The sequence below is a fragment of the Sesamum indicum genome, linkage group LG12 (genome assembly GCF_000512975.1).
Source record: "Sesamum indicum cultivar Zhongzhi No. 13 linkage group LG12, S_indicum_v1.0, whole genome shotgun sequence".
NCBI classification, from domain to species: Eukaryota; Viridiplantae; Streptophyta; class Magnoliopsida; order Lamiales; family Pedaliaceae; genus Sesamum; species Sesamum indicum.
In genome coordinates this window covers 6,259,728-6,273,635 of record NC_026156.1, presented here as the reverse complement: position 1 = coordinate 6,273,635, position 13,908 = coordinate 6,259,728, and the positions used below count along the sequence as shown (strand labels likewise).

General features: G+C 36.9%; 2 protein-coding genes across 2 annotated transcripts; one reads left to right on the top strand and one right to left on the bottom strand.

Annotated features, from left to right (window-relative positions):
- LOC105175914 (pentatricopeptide repeat-containing protein At5g66520-like) lies at window positions 2,710-4,104 on the top strand. Its single transcript, XM_011098560.2, has one exon. The coding sequence runs from the start codon at window positions 2,710-2,712 to the stop codon at window positions 4,102-4,104; it is 1,395 nt and encodes a 464-aa protein (XP_011096862.1).
- On the bottom strand, window positions 4,679-9,298 carry LOC105175915 (protein TRIGALACTOSYLDIACYLGLYCEROL 2, chloroplastic). Its single transcript, XM_011098561.2, has 6 exons — window positions 9,084-9,298; window positions 8,250-8,890; window positions 7,821-8,150; window positions 6,653-6,768; window positions 5,414-5,504; window positions 4,679-5,292 (listed from the first exon to the last, which is right to left on the bottom strand). Exons 2-6 carry the CDS (start codon window positions 8,772-8,774, stop codon window positions 5,200-5,202), a joined length of 1,155 nt encoding a protein of 384 aa, XP_011096863.1. The 5' UTR covers window positions 8,775-8,890; window positions 9,084-9,298; the 3' UTR covers window positions 4,679-5,199.

The following is a 13,908-nucleotide window of genomic DNA, read 5'->3' as shown; positions in this document are numbered from 1 at the left end:
CTCCCTCATCATCATCATCATCATCTTCCTCATTTCAAATTCAACAATCTTCCAACTCTCTCTCCCACCGACGGATCTTTTTGATTGTTGAGTAATGAGAGTGATGGTGGTGCAGAAATTAAATGAATAATAATGGATGATGGAGTGTGGTGTGGTAATGATGTTTGGGCTTCGTTTTCTGTCTCAATTTTCTCTTTTAATTTCATCATTTTGTTTCTTTCTTTCTTTGTTTCTGTTGGAGAAAATCACGTAAAAAAGCAGTCTGCCGCCTCATTTCTATAAGCCCATGCTGCCCTTACTATGACCACAACACTTTTTCCTAAATTTATGTTGAGATTGATTTCAATCAACCATCATTCCTAATTCCTACTCCTTCATTTCTTCAAATCCATTTATTTACATCTATATATATCGTCATACTGATGCAACCAATATTAATCATCACATTTCCAATTTTAATTTAATTTGTGTGTGACACTTACAAAATTTGTTGTCACACTGCAAAGTCAAAGGTTTTTTAAGAAAAATTTTAAGATCAACAACAATAAAATCTGCAAAATAAAAGTTAGTACTCCAATACTTAAATTAGTAACAGTTCACTGAAGAAATAAAAAGAAAATTTGAATCAAAATGAGAATAATAGTAAAATATGATATGAGAGTGATAAATATTCGGGTGAAGTGCAAAATATAGACTAAAAACAATCTAAAAGTAAAGAGAGAAATGAAAGAATAAGTGAGAGTTTGATAATAAGTGTTGATGTTACTAAATGACTGCACAAAGCCTCTATTTATAGGTTTGTATAGTGCAAGATAAGTGGGTTGTTATGGAGAGTCATACGCCATTTGAAAGCCCTTTGAACTAACTAACTAAATAAACAAACCGTGCACAATTTGGACTTTATTTAATTGAGATACATTAGATTGACTATGTCTTGTCAGGTCTACCTAAAAGTATTTGTGGATTCCTAGTTCATTTGCCATCAATCTACGAGAGCCATCATTTAGGATGACGTATCCTGATGTGTTGACAAATTATATAACATGCTAATCCAACTACATGATGACATGTTGTGTTGGAATAAACTTATTTCTTGAACTTACCAACTTAATAATACAAAAAATAAGTTTGTGGACTAACTTCTCTGTTGATGGTTCAACAGGGTTGTTATACGTTATTGTAAATTTAATTCATAAAAGATTTAGGAAGCATCAGTTTGATTGATTACATAAATCTAAGTTGGACCAAATTAGGTAGGGGAAAAGATGTAATTAGTTATAATATTTGTTATTTACTAATATTGGCATTTGCCGACAATTTGTAATTATCTCTCTCCTCCCAAATCCCAACTTATACTTTGATTTGGAAATTAGAAAAAGGAAGCTAACAATTATATTTTGGCATAAAGGCATAAGGTGTTGATTGAATGATTGAGAATGATGATGAGGACCCTCTCCCCCTCCGCTTAATATTTGCCTTTTTTCACTACATAATCGAAATAACGAGCTAAGTAACTCTATACAAAAAAGAAAAAGATAAGGGGAAAGAGAATCCCCAACGGAGTCCCTATACTGCTAAGCGACTCTCCATACCTTTAATTTCTTGATATATTCATACTGCTCCAACTACAAATCTCATCATGCACCTTACTATAATACAAATATCTTGACACTTAGCTCTTTCGTTATTTCTTCAAATCCAAATCTCTTAATATATTAATTACTTGGACATGTATAATTAATTATTCACAACTTCTCACGTTAATAATTAACCACATTATAATTTATTTAATTAATGTTACACTTATTATGAGGACTGAGGAGGTTACTCATCTTACACCAACACCACCACAATATGTATATTCAGACAACTAATTTTAATCTTGGTGTCAATTATATAAATATATATATATGTGCATGCTACGTATACTTTTAATTTCTCATCTCACTCATTACGTATACTTTTAATTTCTCATCTTATCTCACTCATCACCATTTATTAATTAAAACTTTTCAAATCTACGTACGACGTCGTTGCCCCATGTTAAGAACAAAGTGGTTAGAATTGTGCACATGCTCAATTCATCTCTCAACTTTGAATCACTGCACACTTCAAACATTATATAGTGAAATTATATTTACATCTTCTCACCTATTATTTTTTTATATGAATTATTTTTATTTTTTTTAAAAATTATAAAAATTACTTCTAATAATTATTAAAATTTAAAAATGTCCTTGTTGACAGAGTTAATTATCAAAAAATAAAAGGGGTGTCAAATTAATATTTATGGGAATGAATAACATGATCATGTATATTTTTTATTATTTATATTCAATTAATATATTAATAAAATTAATTACTAAATTATAAGTGTAAATTAAAAAATTATCAATATAATTATTCTAAATATATATACTACACAAAATTTGATCCAGCCAGGTCTAAATCCAAAATATCAAAATAAAATTAAAATACCTGCTCCGTTAACCCGGTTATGACTTCAAAATTTGGGGCGGTGGGATCTAACCCGGGTGGACCCATTGCATCTATTATGGACGAACGTGAACCCGGATCCCTATCTCTGCCGGGAGAAGCATTTGATTTTTAGGTTTTTTGATACATAACAGATCAATCAGAATGTGTTTTGGGTTAATGGAAGAGTGATAGAGGAGAGGAGACGAAAGGAGCCACTCTCAGTCTCATGCTATGCTCACAAAAATCACTACTCCCCCTATCTCGCTTGCAGCAGCCCTTGTTAAACAAACACTTCCCCCTGATTTTTGCTTCTTCAATCATCATTCATGGAATTCTCTGTTCAGAGCCCACTTCAATTCCTGGGCTTTCTCCATACGGAAAGCCTCCTCCACTTCACCTCTCAAGGCCCTCCAACTCTACTCCCGGATGCAACGCCAGGCTGTGCCTTTCGATACCTTCTCTATCCTCTTCGCCCTTAAATCCTGCACCAATTTGCCCCACAACATCACCATCGTACGTCACATCCACGCCCACCTTCTCAAACTCGGCTTCTCTACTCACGTTTACGTCGCCACTTCTCTCCTTTGCGCGTATGCCCTGAGCCTCTTTGACGACGCCTGTATCCTGTTCGACGAAATGCCCCTACGAAACACAGTCACTTGGAACATTATGATCTCGGCATATTCACGACAAGGAAATGTGACAACTGCTCGCATTTTTTTTGACAGGATGCCCGTGCGAGACGTCGCGTCGTGGTCTGCCATTATCGCTGCTTATATGGACAATTCTCTCTGGGACCAAGGGTTGTCACTTTTTCGAGAAATGATAATGTGTAGAAATGTCGAGAATCAGTGCCTAAAGCCCGATCAACTAACCTTAGGCTCAATTTTAGCAGGGTGCGGCCGAATTGGTTCAGCTGGATTAGTGTTTGGAAAATCCATACATGCCTACGCCATTAAGAATGAATGGCAATTGAATGTGGAGTTAGGCACTTGTTTACTTGACATGTATGCAAAATGCGGGGTTCTAAAGAGTGCATGCTTGATATTCAACATGATGAAGGGTAACAATGTGGTGGCCTGGACGGCTTTAATTTGTGGTGCTGCACAATGTGGCTATGGCCTAGAGGCGCTGAGGATCTTTGAGAAGATGAGAGAAGCGGGAGTGAAGCCCAATGAGTTGACATTCACAGGAATACTTACTGCCTGTGTGCAAGCGGGTTTGGTGGATGAGGGCCGCAGATACTTTAGAATGCTTGAACAGAGTGGGCTGAGGCCAAGAATTCAGCACTATGGCTGCATGGTTGATTTGTTTGGTAAGACAGGATTGCTGGGGGAAGCATATGAGATTATTAACACGATGCCCTTTGAGCCTAATGTGGTAATTTGGGGTTCATTCTTGTCATCTTGTAAGTTGCACAAGCAGTATCAAATGGTCGAGAAGGTGATTCATAAGGTGATGAGGATGGTGAGGCCAGAGGCTGACGGAGGGGTTTACTCACTTATCTCTGATTTGTATGTATTAAGTGGCAAATGGAGCGAGGCAGAGAGATTGAGAAACTTGATGCTCGGCCAAAATGTGAGAAAGGTTAGGGGATCTAGTTTCATCAGGAGTGGAGTAATGTGAAGAATGGAACATCCTTCCGCTTTTTCTTTGCCTAAGCTTTCGGGTTAATCTCTTAAAAGGTTCCGGAAAGTTCAGGTGGCACTGGATGCAGTTGTCCACAGATGGATTACTACCATTACACAGTGAAATACCAAAGACTGATTGGCACCTGAAACACACAAATTGAAGGATATAGCTTTGCAGTGGCATAAAATAAACGACATGATGCGGGCAGACAGTTCCCCACAAACAAGCTGTGTAATAATTCCCCAGACTATGTCATTGGTCCAACTTATATATTTCTTGAAACGGTTTCATGGTAATGGGGAGATCTCGGAATCTCGTTATGATCCGGGGTAGCTATTATCTTTTTGGAAGCAATAAGCACGAGTTTAAGCCTTTAAGGTGATAACAGAAATTTTTAAACATCTCATTCATGAAGGAATGTTGCCTCAATATCCTGGGCCGCCAATAGCCGAGTAAAACATGCCCGACTAAGCCAATATAAATCAAAAGATGAAGATTTCATTGTCGAATATATGATCTCTTGCTCTCCGAATAACCAAATGCCAACACTCCAACGACACGTCCCCGCTGGACTACAAAAAATTAAACTGATATGTAACACTCCAAACAATTTCTTAGGTCTTATGTTATTCAGAAAGGTCAACTTTTCCTTCCAAATAGATGAGCATCTGGGAAGAGTACAGCAAAAAGATGTCAAATTAGAACAAAAAGGGTTGTAATCAATCTAAAAAAAGAGAATTCAAAACCTAAGGGTATAGGAGATGCCAAGTTCAGCATTTCAAAGATCAGAGAAACTTCTTCCAATGTCAAAATTCCTGAAGTCCATGATATTGGGCGCCCAAGAAACAGAAAGCTGGAATTCTCATCCATGGCAACCATAGAGTTATGCAGAAAATGTGACAGCCAGGTTCTCGTTTTGCCCATCTGATCCGCACTTGAGGAATCCACAAGTATTTTGCCTTTCACATTGCAAAAAAAACAAGTAGCTTCAACATACTCAAATCCAAAAGAATCCTGCCATGATTTACGTGTTCCTCTGCTTTCAATACATTGCAACAGAATAGATCAGTCAATTTCATTTCCTCTTCTTCATAGCAGCCTGCTAAGAGACTTAATGAGCAGTTTCAAGTTCTTTCTTGTGGCTTCATCCCCAGTAAATCCTAATATATCAGAGCTTATACTCTGCAAGTGTTGATTAAGACAAGAGGATACAGAATTTAGCAACAACAAAAGTAATAATAATTAGAAGGATAACAACCATTTGAACGATCAGAATCAAGGCAGATGCCTGGGCAGCGAGTACCTCAATGTTCTTCAGCGTAAAAATGAGTGTATAGATAGACTTTTGAATTAATTCTGTGTTTTCTGGAGTCAAAATTGACGACTGAACCCTTCTGCATGGTTCACAAATAACTCACCATGAGTCAATTACCATACAATATACAAAGTATGCAAAACCACAACATCTTACATGATGAAAGCTCAATTCTACACCAAATTACATATTTAACCTTTGTAAGCAGTTAAACACTCTAGCAAATTGACCATAAGTAAATTAAGGAACTGTATAAATGCTAATCAACTGGGTATGTGGACAGCATATCCAGGATACTTCTTGGAAAGCAGTAAAAAAAGAAACACATTGAATTGTTACATCTATTATTTCCTAAATGTAAGGAAATGCTGAAGAAACATCTAGTGTTGGAATCGATACATCTCGAGTATTTGTAAGCTATTTTAACCTTTAAGAAATTGTTCCAAGTCAGCATCAAATTGACAGGAGCACCGCTCCATAAATATCCAAGGCTATCCTGGGAAACTTTGATTGGAAGTGGTTAAAAGTGGTGGGGGCCGACTGAATTTGGTTGAAAATGAGCTTGGCGGGCTAACGAGTGGGAACTAGGAGATCGCAAAGTTGGTCTAGGGGCGGGACAAGGTGTGGCCGGAGGTGTGGAATGAGGGATGAAGATTGCTCTTAGTTGAATAGATGCAAATAATTCAATTAAGGTTTTATTCAGTAAGTTCTGTACCAGCAGAATGATCAATGATTAGTGAGTACTACATAAACAACCTACTCCAAGGGGCTCATGGTGTGCAACCAGGTACCTTCAACAGTTGCACGTATTCCACATTCAGTCGGACACAATATGATACTGCTGTCCTTAAGAGACTACAAATTACAAAGTCTTATCTTTTCACCCTAACAATCTCCAAAATAAGAAAGAAAAGCAAGTTTCTCACGGGAATTGGGAAACGATATGTATCATAGTTTACTAGCCAACTTCCAGTATCTTCCCCAAAATTTCTTAATTATGTAGATTGTAGACTCCTTTAAATTATATACCAGTAAGATAGAAATTAAGTTTTCTAAATATTATTGTGAAACTTAGAACTTTATTTTTGGGTGTGTGTGTGTGTGTGTCTGTTGTTTATGCCAAACTTGCAAAAGATTTTAACAAGAATGAACACATGAACCATGAATGTACTTGCACTGAGGATTTTTGTCATTAAAGTTTGCAACCAAGCTGAAGAATACAGTTACCTCATTTCCTCGGAAGCTTGTGTAAGGCTTCTTGTTAGATTCTCAACTTCCTTCAGTAAACCACTATCATGAACTTCAGCCAGCAAAGGTTCTACATCTGCAGCCATAGCTCTAATCTGGGAAATCACTACATCAGAGACAGAGTTTTACATGAGAATACATTCAATGCTATGACACCATGGTGAATGCATTTAACTACTACAAGGCGATTCCCCATATTTTACTCTAATTTGCTACTGCTGGCAGCAGAATAGGAAGGATGTAAAGCACTATCAACATTCATCTGACAATAACTATTACAAAACCATCACTCGAGGCAAGCAACTGAACCATAGTTTTGATATCCGTGAGAGAAAACCTAACCTCAAGAAAGTCCAAAAGATGAAAACCCAGAAGGTGCCAAAGGGACTTTTGGTACCTGCCAAAAGTCCAAATGCTACCTATACCACCCCATTCAATAGATGACAGCCATTTCACAATATCTAGTGTCTAACTTCCAAACTAATCTCGGACAGCAACGTACTGCCCAAAAGGAAAAAGACAGTACTGATGAATAACCAGTAAACATCAATTTAAGCTAACTACAAAGGTGCAGTTTCATTTAGATACATGACAGCTCATTCAAAAAAATAATAATAAACTAGTAAAAAGGATGAACTTCCACCAGTAATGATAGCTTAATAGGTCTATACTAAATTTTATCTCAGACTTGCTATATATACAAGCAACAAGCCATAAGCTCAGGCCAAGTGAAAAAGATAGAAATGAAAATCTGGAGATGGTAGCCAAGATGTCAATCAAAGACAGAACACCAGAACCTAAAAGAGAAAAAGGCCCAGGAGAACCTAAAAATACAGTCTCTCTGCTATGATGATCACTTGTAAATAAGTACACAAACATATACTTTAAGTACAGTTGTAAAAAATAAACTACCATACAGCACAAGTATGATATTGGATATACAAATGAGATGTACTGTCTATAGAGTCCATTTTCATTGTAAACATGATCCTTATGGAGGGTAGATGATGGAATAATATTTAAATTTGCAGATGTCCTATTAAATATAGATAAAATAACATAAATTCATGACTCAGGGTACACCATCAGTTCAACTAAAACAAGCTAATATGGGAAAAGCACATATAAAAAGTACTACAGAGCACACCTTTGCAAGCAGCGGTCGAGCCTCTTCAATAACAGTGGCAACCCGTTCAGCCACTGTATAAGCATTTGTAACACCAATTTCTTCAACTTCACGACCGATGCGAGTAAATATTCCAACCAATGCATCCAAACTCACCCCTTGGTGCCCCTTTATCTTTTGTCTGTCACAAACGATTAAACCCTCTTTAACACAACCTGCATGAAGAGGCCCAACTGAAGGTGCTGGAATGGGATCTCTTGGTGTAATATCAATGAGAGTTTCCATGAGAAGACCAGACTGATTGACTTCAATCAATGAATTCCGTGGTATTATAACTTTATCATCTTCAATCTACAAAACAAGATGAATAAAATTAATTTATATAGTCAGAATGCACTGAAGCCACCAATCACAGAATGTTTGAAAGTTCTTTCAATGCCTCGCCCTCACCTCAACAACAGCCTCAATATTCCTCAATGAGGGATTCACACGAACCACATTCCCAACGTTTACTCCTCTAATCCTAACAGGTGTTCCAGTGCAAATACCACTAGCCTGATCAAACTCAAAAACAGCCAAATATTTCCTGAACTTTGATCTCAATTGGAATCCCCTCAACCAAGCCAAGCTAAGTGCCAATAGAAGTGTCCCTGAAACAAGAAACAAGCCGACCCCACCCTCCCATATGCTTTTCCTACCGAATCCAAAATCAGTCAAGGGTCTCATAGTCTGTTTCCAAATCATACGAGGGACGTCTAAAACCACAGAGAGTGGACTCTTAAACTCAGAAGATGATGCATTCTGCTGGGAGTGACCGGCATCAGCAGATGAAGTGGAGTTGACAAAAAACGGTTTCCTCTTATGCCTGAGAGGAGTTGCCAGACATGGCAAGAAATTTAATGTACCATTCGCTCCAGTAGGAGAGCGCAACATCGAGGGGCTCGTTGAAGCAAAAAGCAATGAATTCCCTTGCATATCTCTTTCACACCTATGTTGAAAATTAGGTGTCGATGTATCGTTCACGAAGAAGAGTTCCCAGCAGCGATAGGATACAGGATAATCTCGTTGATCTTTGACATGGGTGGTGAAAACTACAAAGTTGTAGAGACGAAGAACCCACATAATCCAAAAAGCAAGAATGGTTATGAGAACATAGAAACCGCAATTAAGCATTAAAATGAAATACATAATGAATATCTTGGAAAAGAAATCAAAAACAGACATAGCGGATGCTGGAGATATCACTCTTTGAAAATGTATTTACGCAAAATTGAAGGAGAATACCGTCCGTGTGGGTCGCAAGCTCTTCCAAGAACACAAACCCTAGCCCTGCGCCAGGCAAGAGAGAGTGAGGGAGAGGTTTCTCAGCTTCAGCGTCTCCAGATCGAGTGATGGTGGGCTGGGCCGCAGTGGATAGATTGTGGTTTGGAATCCGGATTTCCAATAGATTCCGGGTCGCCCTGGCTCCATGGTGAAAATTTGAAGTCGCACGAGGCTTGTCCTCACATGCGTTTTTCAGGTTAGAATTTTATGGGTATGGTATTATTTATATTTACAATTAATATTTTTACATATGTGGAACTGAAACTATACAATTAAATAATTCAATTCAATTTATTATTTTTTTACAAAAACTCATTAATTTAAAGTCGCATGAAATACTAAGATCATTGAAAGTGTTTTTTTTTTTTAGAAAATAATTTTATGTACTTAACTACACGTATAATAGTATATGAGGGTAATATATAAAATATTTATAATATATTAGAACTATGTTCAAGCAATATCTTATATTTCAATTTTATATCATCATAAAAGTGGTGTTTCAAAATCTATTTAAAAGTAAGCATAATCAATAACTTAGTAGCTTTTTATTATTTTTTATAAATTATTATTTAATATATATATATGTATAATACATTTGAATTGTAATATCAATCTATAATTTTGTTACAAATTCAGAATATTGATATATATATATATTGGGAGTATATATTTGTACCAAAATTATATGAAAATACTTGATAATTTTATGTATATGTTATATATGTTTATTAATTATGTTACCAGTAAATTAATATTTATTATATATTAATTATTAATATTTTAGATTATGTAATAGTTGAAGAAAACTAAAAATATTGTTTAATTAGATGCAAAATAATGGGTGGTTGTGAATTTAACATAAGTAATAAAAGGGTTGGATTAATGGGGAAGGCTTATTGGTTTGGCGAAGGGGAAGAGAAGCATCAAAAGCAAATATAATATTTGAGAGGAGAGATGGATGTCTACTCAATTTTTGCCATTGAGGGAAGAAGGGTTTTTTATGGCTGGCTGTCCTCACTCCTCTTGGTTAAAGAAGACTATTATGGATGGAGTTATAAACTATATATTTCCCCTCCCCTCAAAAGTTTCTCATGCATTTCTTTATAAAACAGTAGGTGCGTGTAGTGTAACTTTCAACTTTTTGTTTTGCTTTCAGATTTCCCCCAAAACACATGTCCTTTAATTAGTAGGTGTAAATGGATATGGATCACATGATTCTCGACATTTATGATTCATCTTTCAACTAATACTCCTTTCTTTTTAGAATAAAATACAATTCTGTAAAATCAAATACCAACAATCCACATTTTGAGCAGTGGATAAGTGTCGACAGTATGATAACTACTTGGATACTAAATTCTATTTTCAAAGAAATTGTAGGGGCACTTATGTATGCAAAGTCCTCTACGAGCCTATGCCTGGATCTTGAACAACGATATGGTGAATGTAATGGGCCACAACTGTATCAACTACAAAGAGAAATATGTTCTATGATGCAAGAAAACTTATCTCTTTCCACATAGTTTACAAACATGAAAAGAATCTGGGGTGAAATGGCGGAATTAAAGCCAACACCACAATGCACTTGCAATGAGCACACATGTAGCGCTTGGAGCCAGTTGCAAAATCAGTAGCCTTCATACAACTTATGCAGTTTCTTATGGGACTCAATGACGCCTTTGATAGTGTAAGACATTAGCTCCTTGTTATGGATCTTGCTCCCACAGTTAACAAGGATTATTCCATGATATAAAGTGTAGAGAAACAGAGACGAGTGCATTTGAAACTTGCTGACAACACTGAAAACATAGTCTACATGTCGGGGGGGCTCAAGGTTTGGCAAGAAGAGATATGGGAATGATAAGCGCACATTGCACTGCACACACTACGACAGAACAGGGCACATCAAGGACATTTGCTTCAAGCTTCACGAGACCCCTGACTGGTATAAGGAACTTGCAGATAAAAGGAAAAGGGACATGGGAATAGCTATTCACTGTGGGAACAACCTCTAAGCCGGAGAACTAATTGCAATCTAACACAAAGGAAGAACTACTACACGAATTGATCAGACTTATAAGGACTACTATCCAACCTGAGGCGCAAGGAAATTTAGCTCGTGTGGATGATTTTACAAGTATGAAGGTTGTCTTTACCAGTTCTGGAAATAACATTTTTTCTTCCTGGATTTTGGACATGAGAGCAACTAATCATATGTGTGGTAGCACCTACTCTCTCAATGATCTCACAGTCCTTTCTCATCCTACACTCATTCATCTAGCTGATGGTTCAACTCATTCTGTTACACACACTGGCATAGTCACGTTACATAAAAACTTCACTCTAACAGATGTGTTACTAGTTCCCTCCTTCAAGTACAACCTCCTATCAGTGCCTAAACTTTGCTCCTCATTGTCTATTGAAGTATTGTTTCACAGATCTCATTGTATGTTTCAGGACCGAAGACTAAGCAGGTTATAGCAGTGGGCAATCAAGTTGGAAACTTATACTTCATGGACAATTCCTCTTTTAGCTCTGTTGTTATAGATTCATATGTCAATAAACATTTTCTTTGTCTTACCTCACATGATTGTAATAATTCTTTGTGGCACAAGAGGCTAGGACATTCCAGATATCAAAACTACAATCTCTTCACATAATCTAGATTATGAGATTTGTCCCATGACCAAACAACCTTTTCCTTCCAATACCAACAACCCCACCACTGCATTTGAGCTCTTACACACTGATCTATGGAGTCCGTATCATTTAAGTTCTTTAACTGGGTGCAATTATTTCCTCACAAGTGTGGATGACTTCAGCTGAGCCACATGGACCTTTTTACTTAGACACAAATCTTAGGTTCATCAAACTTTAGCAAATTTTCTTGCTATGATTAAAACTCAATTTCACACCTCAATCAAATACAATGTCACTCTTTATTTCAGTCCTCTGGTATAATTCATCAAACGTTTCCCTTATACCCTACAACAAAATGGGGTTGTCGAACGTAAACACAAACATGTCCTAGAGGTGGCTAGGGCCTTATTGTTTCAAGCTAATTTACCTAAGAAATTCTAGGGTGAATCCATTCTAACAGCTACCTACCCCATCAATAGGCTACCCACATTTGTCCTTTAATGGAAGTATTCTTTTGAGATACTCTACGATAAATCTCTTGGCCTCACCAACCTTAAAATCTTTGGTTGCCTTTGTTTTGCAACGAATATCTTACCCCTCAAACAGAAGTTTGAAAAGAGAGCCTCAAAATGTATCTTCCTGGGCTACTGTTCATCCAAAAAGGCGTACAAAGTTTATGACATGGACACACATGCTTATTTGCCTCTAGGGATGTGATTTTTCGTGAACACTCTTTTCCTTACGGTTCTGCTCCTTCTCCCTCTACACCTGTATGTTTACCTCTTCTTGTTGCTGATATGGATACTCCTTGCACTCCACTTCCGTCTCCTCCTGCTTCTTTTGTCCCTAGTCCTCTTGTGCCTTCACCTCCTTTTCCACTTTGTCGCTCTCAATGAACCCACTCCAAGCCCTCTTGGTTGTCTGATTACATCTGTCACTGCACTCGTTCTGCATCTTCTTGCATTCCTTCATCTTATACTACTACACATAGTCGTTTTTTTGCCCACTTGTCTACTTTACAGAAACCTAAAAATTATCTCCAAGCTAGTACAGACAAGTGTTGGGTGGAGACCATATCCCAGGAATTGCAAGCACTTGCTGACAATAAAATTTGGACTCTCACTTCTCTACCACCTGGGAAGAAGACCATTGGCTCGCGATGGGTCTAAGTTGAAGCTTAATCCAGATGGGTCCATTGATCGTTACAAGGTGCGCCTGATCGCTAAAGGCTACAATCAAATTGAGGGGGTTGATTCCTTTGATTCCTTTTCCCCTGTTGGCAAATCTGTCACAGTTCGTGTTTTTCTTTCTTTGGCAGCTTCCAAATCCTAGCCCTTGTTGTAGCTCGATGTCAACAACGCCTTCCTCCATGGTTCCTTGGATGAAGATGTCTACGTGGACCCTCCTGAAGGCCTCATTGATGTACTTGTTGGCCAAGTCTGTAAGCTCCAGAAGTCGCTATGTAGCCTTAAGCAAGATTCTAGACAGTGGAACCTCGAGCTCACCAACAAGCTTCTTAATTTTGGTTTCAGTCAGTCCAACCATGAACATTGTTTTTCCATCAAACGCTCTACCGATGAATTTACAGCTCTGTTTGTCTATGTGGACGATATCCTCTTTATTATCATTATTTTTAGATTAATTTATAAGAATCACTAAATTTCGACATAATTTATAAGTAATAAAATAGATTGCATAATGCATAGTATGTATCTTGATATGAATATAAAACTCATAAATAGATAAAAAGTCATAAGTGAATTACTTATAAATTTAAATAATTATTTCATAAAAAATATTATAATTTACTAAATTATTGATTAAATTTATTTTTGTATAAGATTAAATATATAAATAAAAGTACCATGATTTATTATTATCTAAAATAAAATATATAATATTGATTAATAATTATAATATATGGTCAATTTGAGTATAAAATTGATTAAGTATTAAATATAAAATTAAATATATAAAAATTTTAAAATAAAATAAAATAAGCTCGGGAGTCGGTTTGCGGGCTGATAAACAGAGAAAATGGAGCTCGCTCGAGCTCGTTAGGAGCTCGAGCTTGAGCTCAAAATCGAGCCAGTTTCCGAAACAGCTCAACTCGTCTGCCACCCCTACCCCCACCCCTCTCTCC

Excerpts from the sequence above, each read along its gene's own strand:
- LOC105175914 (XM_011098560.2), top strand. The coding sequence starts at position 2,710 with ATGCTCACAAAAATCACTACTCCCCCTATCTCGCTTGCAGCAGCCCTT.
- LOC105175915 (XM_011098561.2), bottom strand. The coding sequence starts at position 8,774 with ATGCAAGGGAATTCATTGCTTTTTGCTTCAACGAGCCCCTCGATGTTG. Across the intron at positions 6,769-7,820 it reads CTCGACCGCTGCTTGCAAAG|ATTAGAGCTATGGCTGCAGA; the intron begins GTGTGCTCTGTA and ends GTGATTTCCCAG. Across the intron at positions 5,293-5,413 it reads TTACGCTGAAGAACATTGAG|AGTATAAGCTCTGATATATT; the intron begins GTACTCGCTGCC and ends CAACACTTGCAG.